The sequence below is a fragment of the Carassius gibelio genome, chromosome B5 (assembly GCF_023724105.1).
Source record: "Carassius gibelio isolate Cgi1373 ecotype wild population from Czech Republic chromosome B5, carGib1.2-hapl.c, whole genome shotgun sequence".
Classification (NCBI taxonomy): Eukaryota; Metazoa; Chordata; class Actinopteri; order Cypriniformes; family Cyprinidae; genus Carassius; species Carassius gibelio.
Genome location: NC_068400.1, coordinates 41242830 through 41259043, shown reverse-complemented (window position 1 = coordinate 41259043; position 16214 = coordinate 41242830). Strand labels below are relative to the sequence as shown.

At 36.8% G+C, this 16214-nt stretch overlaps 3 protein-coding genes across 4 annotated transcripts in view; 1 reads left to right on the top strand and 2 right to left on the bottom strand.

Annotated features, from left to right (window-relative positions):
* LOC127958734 (palmitoyltransferase ZDHHC8B) overlaps positions 1-1256 on the bottom strand; it is a 50749-nt gene extending 49493 nt beyond the window's left edge. Inside the window, exon 1 of the mRNA XM_052557692.1 lies at positions 891-1256. Within this exon, the coding sequence (XP_052413652.1) occupies positions 891-994 (104 nt within the window). The 5' untranslated portion in view covers positions 995-1256. The remainder of the gene's footprint in view (positions 1-890) is intronic.
* Positions 1257-2682: 1426 nt separating this feature from the next.
* LOC127958268 (activating signal cointegrator 1 complex subunit 2) lies at positions 2683-9666 on the top strand. Of its 2 annotated transcripts, none has more exons than XM_052557072.1 (19): positions 2683-2780; positions 3250-3391; positions 3490-3648; positions 4646-4819; positions 5441-5570; positions 5654-5721; positions 5799-5912; positions 6025-6137; positions 6230-6301; positions 6377-6481; positions 6570-6638; positions 6723-6797; positions 7183-7408; positions 7486-7682; positions 7771-7890; positions 8048-8284; positions 8888-8969; positions 9142-9236; positions 9321-9666. In XM_052557072.1, exons 2-19 carry the CDS (start codon positions 3305-3307, stop codon positions 9490-9492), a joined length of 2295 nt encoding a protein of 764 aa, XP_052413032.1. In that variant the 5' UTR covers positions 2683-2780; positions 3250-3304; the 3' UTR covers positions 9493-9666. The 2 variants fall into 2 exon arrangements, with proteins under 2 accessions (XP_052413032.1, XP_052413033.1); XM_052557073.1 differs by lacking the exon at positions 2683-2780 and adding an exon at positions 2805-3149.
* Positions 9667-9813: 147 nt separating this feature from the next.
* On the bottom strand, positions 9814-15710 carry LOC127958269 (RING finger protein 215). Its single transcript, XM_052557074.1, has 10 exons — positions 15265-15710; positions 14547-14696; positions 14405-14476; positions 14234-14319; positions 14098-14152; positions 13913-14017; positions 13526-13642; positions 12378-12530; positions 12188-12290; positions 9814-11686 (listed from the first exon to the last, which is right to left on the bottom strand). The coding sequence occupies exons 1-10, from the start codon at positions 15466-15468 to the stop codon at positions 11673-11675; spliced, it is 1059 nt and encodes a 352-aa protein (XP_052413034.1). The 5' UTR covers positions 15469-15710; the 3' UTR covers positions 9814-11672.
* Between the last annotated feature and the right edge of the window lie 504 nt (positions 15711-16214).

Genomic DNA, 16214 nt, shown 5'->3' with positions numbered 1-16214 from the left:
TGCATAAAAAAATAACATAACTTTTTCAAAATTCACATTTTCAGTATAGGTGTATGTTATTTACAAAACATTGAAATAACATCAATTTATATTTACAGCAGACCTTGTTTAACCCAAGGGGACCGAAGGCTTCCCGCTTTTGACATCACAGCAGCAGCACTTTATATACAGTATTTGCATTTTTTTCTAAATAATAAAAAAAAAAAAAAACATTTGTCATAATGCATAACTTATTCAAAATAAGATAGCAAGAACAAAAAGGTGTTAAAAATGTACACAAAAAAAGTCATCTGATGTACTGACATATTCCACGATAAATAATAATAAAATAAAAAAAATCATGACAGCACAAATCTCCAAGATGCTCTTCCTACAAAACACACAAAGATCAGGCAGGTTTATGCCTGCAAGATGATGAAAAGAATACAGTGTACTCTGGACTATAACCTGAAAGAGAATAGTTAAAGTGATACAAAACACAGCCAAATGTTGACTCTTCAAACTGCTGGAGTAAATCAAAGCTGCTCTATCACACTCAATGCTTGATGAATGCAACTTCCTGGCCATCGATACAATTTACAAAATCACTTTATGGTCACTTTATATGTTACAGCACAATTATTTCAGGAAAACCAGCTGAACTAATTTCAAGAAATCTCATCAGAAAACACCAATATAATTTACCATTAAGACCCCTCAGAATGCACACTTAATACACATCAATTTACTAAACGTTTAAAATGAAGAAATCTGAGAAAGAGCTCAATATGTTTAGTCAAACCGCAGGCCTTGTGGTCATTTAACTGTCATAAAACTTACTCCAGTGAACAGTTACAATCTCTCCCAGCGTTTCCCGGAATAGCGCGTGAATGAAATCGCCGCAAACTTACGTGAAGACGAAGAATAAAGTAGTGGATCCCACCAGAAGAGAGGCGGCAGTGGACACCGGGATGTATTTGGTGGGTTTAAATCTTTTTCCAACGCTGTTGGGCATTCTGTAAATCCCACATTCCTCGTTTATTTGATCCCTATCGTTAGATGCACGCAAACACGAACACAAACCCTGCACCGTTCAGAGCCAGCCGGCTAAATGCGTATTCGCTCCGTCACATACACCGTTAAATCGTGATCCTTGGATACGAGATCGTGAATACGAGACTGAAAATCCCACCCAGCTCAATTCAGCCCACTGCTGCTGAGGTCACTGCAATGCTTGAAAGGTGGAGCCTTCGCTACGCAAATAGAGGAGGCGGCACGCGCGCGCGCGCGTCAGAGGGGCCTTGGCGTTGTGTTGAGCTTTGAGGCGGAGCAGAGACTTGAGCTTCAGCTATGATGGAGTTGAAACACACACACACACATGCACGCTCACTTCGTCTTACTCAGAGGGAAATCATGAATGAACCAGCATGACGCATCTGAAAACCTTCAAAATCATATTAATCAAATATCATAACAGACCGCTCAGTTCGTTGAGGTTTGGAAGACTGGGTTTGGTGAGCGGTTCCCAATGAAAAAATAAAATAAAATAAAAAAATAAAAAACATTTTCAATGTGTTTTGTGGGTTTGTGGTTTGTGATTGTGGTATCTTGTGCCTTCTGGTGGCAGATTTGGAGAATTATCTCGTTGACACATGCAGATCTTTTATTATTATTATTATTATTATTATTATTATTATTATTATTATTATTATTATTATTGCTAATCATTACACAATCCAGTATCAATAACAATAAAAAAAATGCTAGAGGGAGATGTAAACAAAATTATAGGAATACATAAAAAAGTGTTAAAAAATATCAATACAGTATTTCACATAATTTTAAAATGCTATGAAACATTTTAATTTTGTTTTCTTTTCTTTTTTACCTGAAAATGTACATTTATGGGTTTGAAATTTAGCCATTAAAATAAAAAATATAAAATAAATGCAGGTCTGATTATCTTTGGAGTTTACAGTAATGCCTAAAAGAACACTCTAAAATAAAATCTCCATTAACATATCCGACCATACATTGTTGTATTTTTTCATCTTTAATTTTTCCTTCCTAATTATTTTTATTAGATCATTGATGGTGCTTCATATTACGCTTTTATTTAATCATTATGCAAGCAGTAAACGGGACAAACAACGCTCACATTAACTAATGAAAATAAATGAGTGAATGTAACTAAAGGAATTTCTATCATAGACAAAACAGCTCAGTGTTTACACTCATGCACTTATTGTAGTTATTATGCAGTGACTTCACAAACCACAACATTAGCTTATAACTATGAAAACTGGAATTTATGTCTTTATTGTTATGGCTTCAATAACTTTATTTTTATCATTTTTCTTATTTTGCGTTGCAAATGTAGAGTGCTCTTTCGTGCTATTTATAAATAACTAAACTGGAAAATTTTGAGACAGAAAGAGAGCTAAGAGAGACAATAAGACAGCTCTATATTGTAAGTTACAAATTGGTAAAAAAAAAAAAAAAAAATTGACTTCACTGACAAACAAAGATTCAACTTAATTTTATACATCAGTTATTCAGCCATAAACAAAACAAAACAAAAAAATTGACTTTGTCAAACCATGGAAAGAATAAACCGTGATTTTCTTGGTAACATTTACGTATTTTTTTTTTTTTTATTTACTTACGTAGGTTTATCTTTAAATTGTGTACGTTTTATAAAATACTTTTATTTTGAAATGCCGCCAGCGTGAGATCACCGGATGTGATGTGATGCCTTGAGTCGGAGCTGGTGAACATCTGTTGAAAGATTCACTTGAGAGGTGACATTTCTATCACTTGTGTTTTACTAAACGTTATTTCTATGTATTTTTATTCTGTGTTGTGGAAATGAACATTGTCATTTGTTATTTAAACGCAAGAAAGCTCACTTTTTTTCTTAGTTTCCAGCTCGTTGCGGTTCTCCGACTCATCGTCAGTAACAGTCTACACAATCGTGCTGTTTTTATTAACGCCTGCCTTTTGCTGAAACTCAAATTAAATTGAACTGTTGTGTAGACAATCTCTACAATGATAAACTATATTCTTGGTGTTTTCAACCTTCTCACTGCTTGTGGATCTCGATCACGTTAGCATGTCAGATCTGTCAATCAACAGCTCAACATACCTGGGCCTGCTGTTTAAGACCTACTGTAAAACATAAACCAGAACTAATAACATCTTTAAATGCCATTTAATTCTGATTTACCCACAGTCCAGACAAATAAAATGATTGAATATGTCTTTTATCAGGAGGTATTTCCATTGGCCATATTCCTCACGGCAGGTCTGTACCTGGGCAGGTGAGATGGCTTGTGCAAAAGTGCCTTTAGATGAACTGCATGTGACCGAGCCCATCGGAGCACAAGGCCAAGAACGCACCCTACCAGCACTAGTGAGTGAAGACTTTACTGCATAATTAACTAGAGTTGTGCTGAACCATCACTATGTACGTCTATGAGTTGTGTGAATGATGATGCTGCCTCCCATCAGCACCCTGACCGTAAAGAAGAGAGATGTTTCTTAAGCTATAAACCTCCACCTGAGGACGGCACACCGGCACTGACGGAGGAGTTTCTGGAGCATGCTCAGTTCATCTCCGAGGATCTGGACTGGCTGCTGGCTTTACCTCATGACAAATTCTGGTGTCAGGTTTGACTCTCTAAAATACAAGAGTTGTTCATGTTGATTTGATTTAACTTTATATGAAAATATGAAATATAATAATTTAAATATTTATATTTTATATAAAATAAATATTTTACAAAACATGTTTTACTCTAAAACTGCTAGAAAACCAAAATTCTGAACAAATTATGTTCCAAATTTGAGGTTGATATCTCACAAAATGAGCTTTCAGTGAGATTTTTGACCATCAAACCCCATTAGTAACCATTTAAGGGCGCCTTCATTTCCATAAATGGTTTGAGTGAACTGAAACATGTTTTTCCATACTTCCCTTGATATTTATGAAGTAGACATCACAATCAGATGTATAAAGAGTCAGTATGGCAGTATTTGATTTCAATTAAACCTCAATAAATACTTAAAAGACATGCTACGAGAACCCTGGACTTGCGTTATAGTTCACAATGCATCAAAAAAGGACAATCTATTGTTTCTTCTACATATTCAGAATACTTTTAGACACTTTTTTTTTTCTCAAAAAACACAATGGATGTTATCTGTTGAACACACTTCATGAAAATGAATAAAGATTTTTTTTTACAGATTTTTCATGATTCATCACTATTTCAAAGTAAATGTCAGAACGCACTCTCTGACTCTGATTATACTCTTCTTGCATATTAATAAATTACAGCTGCTCTGTAAAATATTAAGAAAATCAGTCACCAAGTATCAAAACTACAATTTTTAAGCTTTCCAATGATATATAGTTTGTTAAGATTACTTTAGGTTCGGACTAAGATATTACTGTTTAAAATATGTAATATCAAGTGAGCCCACCGGTGGGCCAGTGACAGTTTACAGGTTAAGTGAAGTTATACATCTCTTGAAAAGAAAAAAAACTGTTAATAATGAAGATACAGTACAGCAAAATAATAATACTGCTGTTTTTGGATCCTTACATGTATGTCTCCAGGCAGATGTCATATTGTTTCTTCTTTTAATTCTTTCTCCATTTAAGGTGGTATTTGACGAGTCACTACAGAGGTGTTTGGACTCTTATTTGAGACACGCTCCACGTGGTTTGGACCCATCCGGTCTCTCGTCTAGTCCAGCTGTGGCCGACATGCAGAGGAACATTCATCGCTCCGTGTTCATGGTCTTCCTCAGGATGGCTACGCACAAAGAGTCTAAGGTAAACAAACTCCTGAACTTACATAAGTTATATTGTGTAACTATATTATTTGTTTAAGATTCATAATCCTTGCACGGTGTGGCTAATAATATGTCGTACAGTAGATAAACTTCTGTTTAAATGTGTGGGGTTAATAAGATGTTTTATTGTTTTAGTCTTCTATACTCGCCAAGACTTGAACTATATAAATATATTTTAAAATTTCACTTATTCCTGTGATGGCAAAGCTTAATTTCCAGCAGCCATTAATCTAGTCTTCAGTATCACACAAATCTTTCAGGAATCTAATCTTAAAATGCTGATTTAATGCTCAAGTAACATTTACTATTGGATGTGCTGGTTAATATTTTGGGGATTTTTTGGATGAATAAATGATTAAAGACAGCCTTTATTTAAAACCGAATCTTCTAAGACAATAAAACATCTGTACTGTTACTTTTGTTTGATTTAATGCATTCTTGCTGAATAAAAGCATTAATTATTTCCAAAAAGAACATAACTTTTGATCAATAGTGTAAATGTATGCTGGTGGTTTTGTATTAAATGACTTTAAATTAATATCATTGCAATATATTTGTTATTCAGTGGGGTTCAAACCTTTCGTTGTTTTTGTTTTTTTAGGAGCACTTTATAACCCCTGAAGTGTTTGCAGAGATCATCTACAACAACTACCTATTTGACATTCCCAAAATTCTGGATGTGTGTGTGCTGTTTGGGAAAGGGAATTCCCAACTGCTACATAAAATGATTGGTACACACCTGTTTTTTTTTTGATCACTCACAATGGTTTCCATATTTAAAACATAAATGTAATTCTGTACCCTTTTTTTCCAGAGAACATTTTTACTCAACAGCCCAGTTATTATGGAGACCTAAATGAGACGATACCTTCAATCATCCAGGTAGTTCATGTGATCATGAGACATTTCTAAATCAGCTTCAGCTGAACTTCCTAAAAATCTCTGTGTGTACATTCTAGGTGTTTGATACAATATTACAGATGTGTGGTATTCAGTCAGAGGACACAGGAACCGGTCAACCCCTCAAACTCAATGCAAACAAACGCCATACTACCATGACCATGCCAGAGGAGGTAACCAAAAACCAAACTTTCTTACACTTCATAACAAACACAGAGACACATACTCACTCTAATTCACTCAGTGTTTTTAAAGAAGCAAATGCAATGATTCTATTTCTTGTAGGAGCTTGCAGATTTAGTGCTGTACATGTGTGATACTTGCACTACTATCCACTCTTTCCTGGACATCTTCCCTGAAGCTTGTACTACCTTCAAAGAACACAACTTTCTTAACAGGTCACAAAAACATCTACACCATCCGAACTATAATTCACACATACCTGTTATCTCTGATACCAAAATAATGCATGAAGCATCTTTCAATGTAGACTATCGTCTTTCTACGAGATGGCAGTTCCAGACCTGGAGAAAGCAGTGAAGAAGAGAAATTTCGATAAAAGGTTCGAATGCGTGTCAGACTCGCACGCTTTGGTGAATTTATACAGATTGGTTAAACTAGATGCAATCTGTCTCAGTTTCCAGGAGGACATGTGGAGACGAATATCCCATTCGAGAAAGAAAATGGTAGAGATCGCTCACCTGCTGCTCCAGCACACGTGTTTACAGCCCATACTGGAGGGGTGAGGACAAACACATGCTTTAAACCACACTAGATGAGCAATGAACACCAGATATCCTTGATATAACATGTTTCATTCATTTTCACAGCACTGAAAGCATGGCTTCCTGTGTAGATGATCTTCTACAGAACTTCACCGCTTTCCTTCCAGAGAAAAGGTCAATTAAGCCCAGATTTCTGAGCGAGGTCTTGTTTGTGTATGTAATCTATCACAGCCAATGTTTCCTCTCTCTATTGCTCAGATTCCTGGCAGATTATGATGAACAGTTCTCTATAGCAGACGACATCAGTCTCCTTCAGCAGGCCTTCCCTCATTTGTATCCTTCACAGTAGTCCAGAGGAACACAGTGTGCTGATTTCCAATGAAATAAAAGAGGAAGCATTCTGTCATCTTTCAGGCTTCTACTAGAGAAGATGACCTGATTTCCACAAATATTGTTTTCATACATGCTTCATAATTAATGGTGCACTGATGGTGCAATTTTCTGTAATACCAATCTCAGATATCATGTATGTACAGGATTCATTTAATTAAGGTTGCAATGCCAGTTGGGTTATTGCCACAATGTTTATGCTGTCAATCTAAGAACACATTTTCAAAATCTTGCCTCGTCACACAGAATCAGAATGATGTCTGGTTTCTAACATTTTTAAGCTACTCTCTGCTGATTTTCTGCGGTTCTCCTTGATCTGTGCCCTCAGAGACGACACCAGGACGTCTTACCTTTTGCAGGGCGTAGAGTCTGCTTGGGAGTGTGTGGGGAAACAGAGGAGCTTCCCCTCATCAGCCAATCACAGCGCAGGAGCCAAAAGCATGACTGGGAGAGATTTAGCAGCTTCCCAGAAAGAAGGAGCAGGAGTGCTGGGAGACAGAGAGGAGTTGAGAGGAGCGGAAGCTATGACTGATGTTCCCCGTAAGGGTGACAACGTGAGTTCATTAGCTGCTAATATATATACAACAGTATGTCGTCTTATATAATAATATATATATTTTTGGTCCTGTAGGGGGCAGTGTGCACAGTGAGTGCTGGAGAACTGGAGTCTCTGCTGACACATATCCGAGATCTGCTTCCTGACTTGGGAGAGGGATTCATACTGGCATGTTTGGAGGAGTATGGCTACAATTCTGAACTTGTCATTAACAATGTCCTGGAAGATAAACTGCCTCCTTCTATTGACAAACTGGACAGGGCAATGGCAAGGTAAAGTCCAACTGAAATGTCTAGGATTTATGCTTTAACTCAAGTCCGCTTCATTGTTGCATACTGGCCCTGTGATGTGTCCCTGTAGACCGGCAAAGAAAGAGCTTCCCTCAGTTTTGAGCACTAGATCCAACGCGTTTGACGATGACGAGTTCGACGTGTTCAACCGTGAGCGACTGGACATGAGTCGCATTTGGAAAGGCCGGAGGTGAGTTCTGTGATATTTAATGCATCCACACGGTCAAGAGAAATTGACGAGTACACCATAAACTGACATCACATGAAAGTAGGCTTATGAAATATTCAGCTCAAGCTGTGAAAGATGCTTTGTGTCAACTAGAAATGAATATCTCTGCATTTTTCAGAGAGAGGGAGAGTGTGCGAGCCACGCTAGAAGACAAGCAGCACATAGAAGAGCAGAGAGCGAGATATCAAGCCTACCAGACAGTGGTGGATGAGATTCCCGTAGAAAATGACCCTCTCAGAGACCGTGATGATGCTTTTGGCACGTATGATTATGATGACGAATATGACGACACGTATGATGTCAACCAAATAGGAGCCAATGATCTGGATGAAGAGGATGAACTATTGAACCGCAGGTTTGTGTTGAGACTGACGTACATAAACTTGCATCTCTCTCTAATGTGGGTTTTTGATTTTTGAAATGAGAAATGCATTGCAAATAGTGGATTTACCGTATTTTCCGGACTATAAGTCGCACTTTTTTCATAGTTTGGCTGGTCCTGCGACTTTATAGTCAGGTGTGACTTATTTATCAAAATTAATTTGACATGAACAAAGAGAAATAAACCAAGAAAAATAAACCAAGAGAAAACATTACCATCTACAGCCGCAAGAGGGCGCACTATGCTACACTGAAGACATAGAGCGCCCTCTCGTGGCTGGAGACGGTAACGTTTTCTCTTGGTTCTAGGTTCTAAATAAATGCAACTAATAGTCCAGTGTGACTTAAATGTTTTTTTCCTCATCATGACGTATTTTTGGACTGATGCGACTTATCCTCAGATGCGACTTGTAGTCCGAAAAATACGGTATATTAGTACTGTACAAACCAAAATTGGCTTTCCTTCAAGATAAAAGCTTGATATTTTAATGTCTGAAGATGAAGAATGTGTATTTTTACTGTCATGATATTTATGATTATTACTGCAGTCAAATACATTAAAATGTTTTTCCTTTAGGCCGTTTACTATCCCACAAGTTCTCAGAAGAGGCAAACAGGCGCGGGAGGATGTAGCAGACGAGGAGGAGGAAGAGGACGAGGTTTCTTTTTTATATCAAATAGATTTTGGCCATAGATCACATTTCAATATCAGCCTTCTTTCTTTTTTTCCCCCCTGTAAACAGAAATGACACTGATTTGAAATAAGTTACAGTTTCGCTTCTCACATTTGCATGTATTTCCGATGGTCTTTTCTTGGGTTATTCTGATCAGAATGAGACTGTGAAGAAGGATCAGTTCGTCCAGGACCCAGCAGTCCTCCGAGAGAGAGCTGAGGCCAGGAGAGCTGCCATGCAAAGCAGGAAAGGGTACGGTTAATAAGATATCCTCTAATTAATCTCAAACATGGATCAGTCAGTCATTTATTGATTTTACTTGGCTGTTCCTGACAGCTACAGACCACCACCAGCGAGTCACGTGGAAGGTGGACCGAGGGGACGGGGCCAGACGCAGGACACCGTTTTGGACCGCCGCAGAAAAGAAGCGAATAAGAGCAGAGGAGCCAATCACAATCGCAGAACGATGGCTGACAGGAAGAGGAACAAGGGCATGATCCCTTCCTAAGACTTTTACTTGTACAACAGCGCATTGCAGAGTTCTTGGAGAGCTAAAAGCAAAAACAGTACCTGAGGTTAAATGTAGCGCCTCGTTTACAAAAGATCGATACGACACTGTGGTCTATTACATAAACCTGTCTTTCTTTAAGAATAAAAATGAGTTTATATTCTGAAGTATGAATCGACAGTTTGAAGTGCTTTGTAAAATGCACAGGGATTTTTGTCTATAAGGGATCAAGATAATCATCTATTTTTATTGTATTTGTACATTTTTACATTACATAATGTATAAGAAGAAAACAGTTTTGAAAGGTAGAGGAGTCATGTCTTTTGCTCTGTAACACACAAGTTTATTGAATAGATATTGCACTGTTAAAGAAAGTTTAATAAATAAATCAAGGAACATCAGGTTTGAGAAAGTAACATCTAAAATAAATTTGAGAATGAACTTAAAAGATGTGGTTCGTTACACGATCAAAGCAGAAACACAGCTCATAAGATCCTGTTCCAGTTCTTTAAAAGATTTAAAAAGCGATTAAGACTTGACCTCCGAGCAGTCTTTTAAGAAACCTCCCTATTTAAAGTTCGTGCCAAAGACTGAGCATGCATCATTCATCATCATCATTTTTCCTCATATATACCTAGAAAAGGCAATGTTCTCTTGCCATGTAACATATTTCTACTTACTAGGATAAATTCAAAGCATTTTGTAATAGAAAGCATATTTAAGAAAGCTTTGGAAGATAAAACAAGAATAAATACTGTTCTAAAGAATGTGTTTCTATATTGTTCCTCTTTGTGCGAGTGTTTAATGGTTGTCTTCTTGTCTGGCAGGAGTCGAGGTCATGTATCATGACTGAAGCTTGAGAAATGAGGGGAAATTTGAAATAAGCACAGATCAAGATTATATTTAATGAGATGCTCTGATTGGCTGTTTTGAAATTTCTATATTCTATCATTAAGTACATTTACATGTGCAGTTGTAATGAAGCTACAGCAGGTTTTTGCATAGACGAGCTGGAGTCTTCATCTCTCTGTTCAAGTGTTCATGACACAGTGTGTAACTGAAAACTACAGGATTAGGAACACACCTTTTAGGACCAACTATAGCTGAGCTACTATCATTTATAAAAAAAAAAAATTATATTCTTAAAAGAAGTATTACGAAATGTAAAAATAATAATTTTCTTCATTAATATTTTTTCATGTGATGGCGAAGCTGCATTTTTTAAGTAGATGTTACTTCAGTCTTCAAGGTCGCATGGTTCTTTAGAAATCAACTTTTAAAACAGTGCTACTTTAAAGTATGTAAACTTTTATTTAGAATTTTATTTTATTTAGAATTTATTTAGAATGTAAACTTTTATATTAGAATTATTTTAGAATTCTTTTGAAAAGTTGAATTCTGAGAATTCTTTTATGATAGGTTTTATGTTTTCGATCAAGATACTGCATCTTTGCTGAATAATAGTATTAATCTCTAATTAAACTGACCCCAAACTTTTGAAACTTTCCAACTATGCAAAACCCTGACTGGAAAGAAGCATTTACATGACATTTTAAAACTAAACTGAACTTGAATGCATGTTAAATATACTCACAGTCCCTGTAAATTCTCAAAAGATGTCAATATCACAACTTCACGGTCAATGCATCTTTGCATTTGGTGAAAAAGGGTAGAAAAGGACCAGGTTAGGCACCAGCGCTGGTCTCGTATCGGAGGAAAAGGTTGAGTGATATTGTACTAACAGATACCATTTCTTTTTTTCAAGGATTTTATCCAAACTTTATACCAGCCGTTCTTTAAACAAAGATTTGAGACTTCAGGGTGTATGATTCTTCCTTAATTTGAAGAGATCTGAAATATGACTTTTTTTTTCTGTGCTCGATCCGTGTAGCTGTAAATTGTTGAGCCGGTTCAAGAAATGTGCGCAAAAGAACTGATCCCATGTACAAGGACCTAGCTTCAAGAAACTTCTCAAGTGGTTTGACCAAAGATCAGGATCTAGTCCTGACTCCTGTGGTCTCTTGTAAGAGAACTCAAGGTTTATAGTCTTTGAAGTGGTCAAGTGGAGATCTGCTGACCTTACAGTACAGTGAAGGGGTTTAGTTGACATGAAAAGTCTGAATCAGAAGAGTCAGTCCAAATCATACAAATTCAGAGTCCGGAGTCCTTCCGGGTTCAGCTCAGTAAAAATGACCTGGGAGAAACAGGATGAAAACAGGACAAGAGCGGGAAGAGTTCACTTCAACTTATGCCCACCAACTATTGACTGACAGTGTGCATGGAGCAAAACTACCGTATTTTCCGGACTATAAGTCGCACTTTTTTCATAGTTTGGCTGGTCCTGCGACTTATAGTCAGGTGCGACTTATATATCAAAATTAATTTGACATGAACCAAGAGAAATGAACTAAGAGACATGAACCAAGAGAAAACATTACCGTCTCCAGCCACCAGAGGGCACTCTAAGCTGCTCAGTTCTCCTGTAGTCTACACTGAAGACATAGAGCGCCCTCTCGTGGCTGGAGACGGTAATGTTTTCTCTTAGTTCTAAATAAATGTGACTTATAGTCCAGTGTGACTTATATATGTTTTTTTTCCTCATCATGACGTATTTTTGGACTGATGCGACTTATAGTCAAAAAAATACGGTATGTAGAAACGATGTAAAAAATGACAATATATCTGTCTTTCTCACCAAGCACGCTACGTTTGCAGAGAGGACAGGTCTGCTGAAGGAGGAGCCAGGGATCCACACAATCTCTGTGGAATTCATGGAGGCACGGTAACACCCTCAAACACTAAAACACATGCAAAAAGAGCAGTGATTAATCCTCTCTTTATGGAAGAATAATATATCTGCTGAGCAAAAACATAGGATCTGTCACCTGGTTGTTGTTGTATTGCTCCAGACACACTGCACAGCTGTCCATCTCCAGCGGCTGAGTTTGTGTTGGGTCACATCTTCTCACTTTGGGTTGCCGGTATGTCCTCGTCTTCAGTGCTGATAATCTCTTTAAAATGTCTTGCTTTAGGTCTGACTGTGAGACACAGTTTATTTCTAATTTTATTTATATTATGAACTACGTTCAGTGTATGGGGTCAGTAAGATCATGCCTCTTATGCTCACCAAGACTACATTTATTTGATCAAAAATGCAGTAAAAACAGTAACAGTTTTAATAGATATATATTTTAAATGTAATTCATTCAATGTGATGCAAAGCTGATTTTTAGCATCCAGTTTTCAGTGCCACACGATCCTTCAGAAATCATACTAATATGCTGATTTGGTGACCAAGAAACACTTATTATTAATAAAAGTATGAAAAATGTTTTTATATATTTATGGAAACAGCTTTTCAATTTTTTCAGGATTCTTTGATGAACAGAAATTAAAATTCCAGGTATTTTTTTTTATTTTTATTTTTTTGTAACATTATAAATGTCTTTAATGTCAATTTTGATCAATTTAGTGCATTCTTACTGAATACAACGTCTAAAAAGTCTTAAAACATTTTGAACTGTGATATTCGTGTCCCTGGAGCACAAAAGCAGTCTTCAGTCTCTGGGGTATATTTGTAACAACAGCCAAAAATACATTGTATGGGTCAAAATCATCGATTTTTCTTTTATGACAAAAATCATTAGGATATTAAGTAAAGATCATGTTCCATGAAGATATTTTGTAAATTTCCTACCATAAATATATCAAAACTTAATCTTTGATTAGTAATATGCATTGCTAAGAATTCATTTGAACAACTTTAAAGGAGGTTTTCTCAATATTTTGATTTTTTTTCACCCTCAGATTCCAGATTTTCAAATAGTTGTATCCAAATATTGTCCGATCCTAACAAACCATGCATTATAGAAAAGCTTATTTATGACTGGTTTTGTGGTCCAGGGTCACATATGTTTCTGAAAAGATTTCCTTCCAGTGTCCACTTGCTTCTTTCCTTCATAATTAGTGATATGGGTGTCATGAACTTTTGCTTCTTACTTCATACCGAATCCTTCACAAAAACAGCGTTCACCTGTATATCCTCATTAAGCTGGTTGTCCTGGAGCTGCCAGCGTGCATGAACTATGACCCCCGTGGAGAGGACCAGGGCCACCAGAACGACACTGTTCCACAGCTGCTGGAGATATTTCTGGACGGATGGACAAAAAGGAAATTAAAAAGAAGAGAAATTCTCTTTGCTGACTAATAAAACTGCTTTAACATTTTTACAAATCAAATGACATGGCGCATTAAAGGATAGTTACTCAGAAATTAAAATTCTGCCCATGCCCTTCCAAACCCATAAATGATGACAGATTTGTCATTTTTGGGTGAGCTATCTCTTTTAGAAACAAGATGATTGCATGACAGTGCTGACATATATTAAGCTGTAACCCAGGATGATAAGAGATGTCATTACCTGGACCTGAGAGTTGGTCTCCCCGGTGCAGATGACCCCTTGCCATTCCCCGTACAACCCTCCTCTCGAACGGCCACAGCTGGACCACAGGGTCAAAGTAGCCCCCTTTACCACAACATTTAAAAACATCACACTAATGAACCAATAGATGCATGAAACTAGGATACGTCTGAGTAAAATCTTACCAGAGTGTCCTGTAGAAAAGATTTGTAAGTGATCTTTGCTGTTGCATGAAGGCCCCTGATTGAATAAAGGTATTCCAAAATTCTGTATATTGTTTATTCAGAAGAATAAATCCATAATTTAATGACAGAGGGTTACCTGAGCAGTGCCCCAATGAGCTTAGTGACATTTTCTGACGTCTGAATAATAATGACTGGCTTTGAGAGGACCTGAGAGAGATCCATCTACAGAAGAAGAACAGTTTTATTCTTCTGAAAACTATTATGAGATCAACTGAAGGTTTATGGATCAGAAGAGCAAAGCTCTCACCTCACGGACAGTATTCTGGTTTAAAGCCAGGATGATTAAAGCAGATGCACCCAGAACAAGAGCACGCTTCATCTATGGAGGAAAGATCTGTCAGTTTGATCAATACTACCTAGTTAGCATGTTTAATCATTATTTTGAATACCTTATTGACCACAGAGGCAGCGAACGACTCTTGGTTGCTGTTACTGGAAACTGTGCCTTCCTTTATCTGGACAGGTACCACTCCAATCCAAGGGTTCGGATCCTTTCCATCACTGCTATCACTGTTGGTTTTAATAGCTTTGTCTTTTATCTGCAGAGAGAAACACTGGTGCTTATGACACAATATGTCCCACAATTTTGCAAAAATCAATCTCTAATAAAAAATTATCACAAAAATGTCCTTGCGTTTCATTTCATTTGCTCTCAACTTGATTTTACAAATCAAAATAGTTTATACATACACTGTTTTATAATTTTCACCTATTTTCTCAATTAAATTATTAATAGAAGTAAATGCTATTTTGTCAATATTTGTCATATTTTTTATAATATCAATACAGAAAAATGTATTTTTTTTTATATTTAATGTGTCCAATGGCACAAGTGAAAGGAATAAATGCAAATATATATATATAGCAATTTAGTGAAACAAAAGCAGCTATGCATCTATTTTGTCAATTAATTTATACATGCTGTAAGTTAGAGCTATACTGTCAGAATTTACAATATATTTGAATATTTGACATAATTTGTGCATCACTGCTGGCACAGACGACATACAAGAAAAGTATTAAAATTAAAATATATTAAATAATGCATGTTTTATTTGCACGAAACTTGCTATGTCAAGTATCTGTTTGCATGCATTTGTCACTCACTAATATGAGGTCTCCATTGAGGTCATGTTTCTTTTTGCTGTGGTTTTCAATTGGGTCGTTGTCCAGACTCCCCTGGAGCACCTCACCCTGCAAAACATGCTGATGGTCCTCCAGAAACACCTCTACATAAGCCACCTGTTCGCTGGACACCAGCGGGTAAAGCCACAGCCAGCACAGCACAGAAACACAAGCTAACTCTCCCATGGCTCCTGCTCAGTCGACACTAATCATAGACTAAAGGTTGTCAAAACTGCCTCTGTTCTGTCACCTTCTGCTGATGTAAACAAACCGAGTGGAGCTCTTCTTCTGCGGCTTAGCTAGAATGGAAACTAATGTTACAGATGCTGGTAAACTCACGTAAGCACGTAAGGGGGCGCTGTGTGGTCCAATCATTCTCCACGACACATGAAGCTCCGCCCACTTCGGTTTTTCTCAGGTTTTGCTTTTCCTTTATATATTTCTATTTCTGTATTTCATAGATTTAGCTCGGGCGTTGTGAAAAGATGTGCGCTCGCCATCCAGTGGAAGTCTGTAAAATAGTTTTATATTACCTTTTTTTATCTGTATAATTTTCCCAAAATAATCAGATATTGGATGTTTCTGTAAAAACCTGTGACATGACAATGAATTCCAGCTAAAATAAAAAAAAATCTGTCCTTGTTTATAACTTTCTAAAAGTTTTTTGTCTATAAACATATTTTAGTTATGTTTATGCTTTAAGTTAATTCGAATAAAATATGCTAAATCATGAACTGTGAATGCAGATAGATAGATAGACTGATGACAGATAGATAGATAGATAGATAGATAGATAGATAGATAGATAGATAGATAGATAGATAGATAGATAGACAGACAGACAGACAGACAGACAGACAGACAGACAGATAGACAGACAGATAGATAGATAGATAGATAGATAGATAGATAGATAGATAGATAGATAGATA

Coding starts and splice junctions, on each gene's coding strand:
- LOC127958268 (XM_052557072.1), top strand. CDS start 3,305: ATGGCTTGTGCAAAAGTGCCTTTAGATGAACTGCATGTGACCGAGCCC. Junction 3,392..3,489: donor AACGCACCCTACCAGCACTA/GTGAGTGAAGAC, acceptor GCCTCCCATCAG/CACCCTGACCGTAAAGAAGA. Junction 7,409..7,485: donor TTCCCCGTAAGGGTGACAAC/GTGAGTTCATTA, acceptor TTGGTCCTGTAG/GGGGCAGTGTGCACAGTGAG.
- LOC127958269 (XM_052557074.1), bottom strand. CDS start 15,468: ATGGGAGAGTTAGCTTGTGTTTCTGTGCTGTGCTGGCTGTGGCTTTAC. Junction 14,477..14,546: donor CTGCCTCTGTGGTCAATAAG/GTATTCAAAATA, acceptor TTTCCTCCATAG/ATGAAGCGTGCTCTTGTTCT. Junction 13,643..13,912: donor AGACCAACTCTCAGGTCCAG/GTAATGACATCT, acceptor CCATCCGTCCAG/AAATATCTCCAGCAGCTGTG.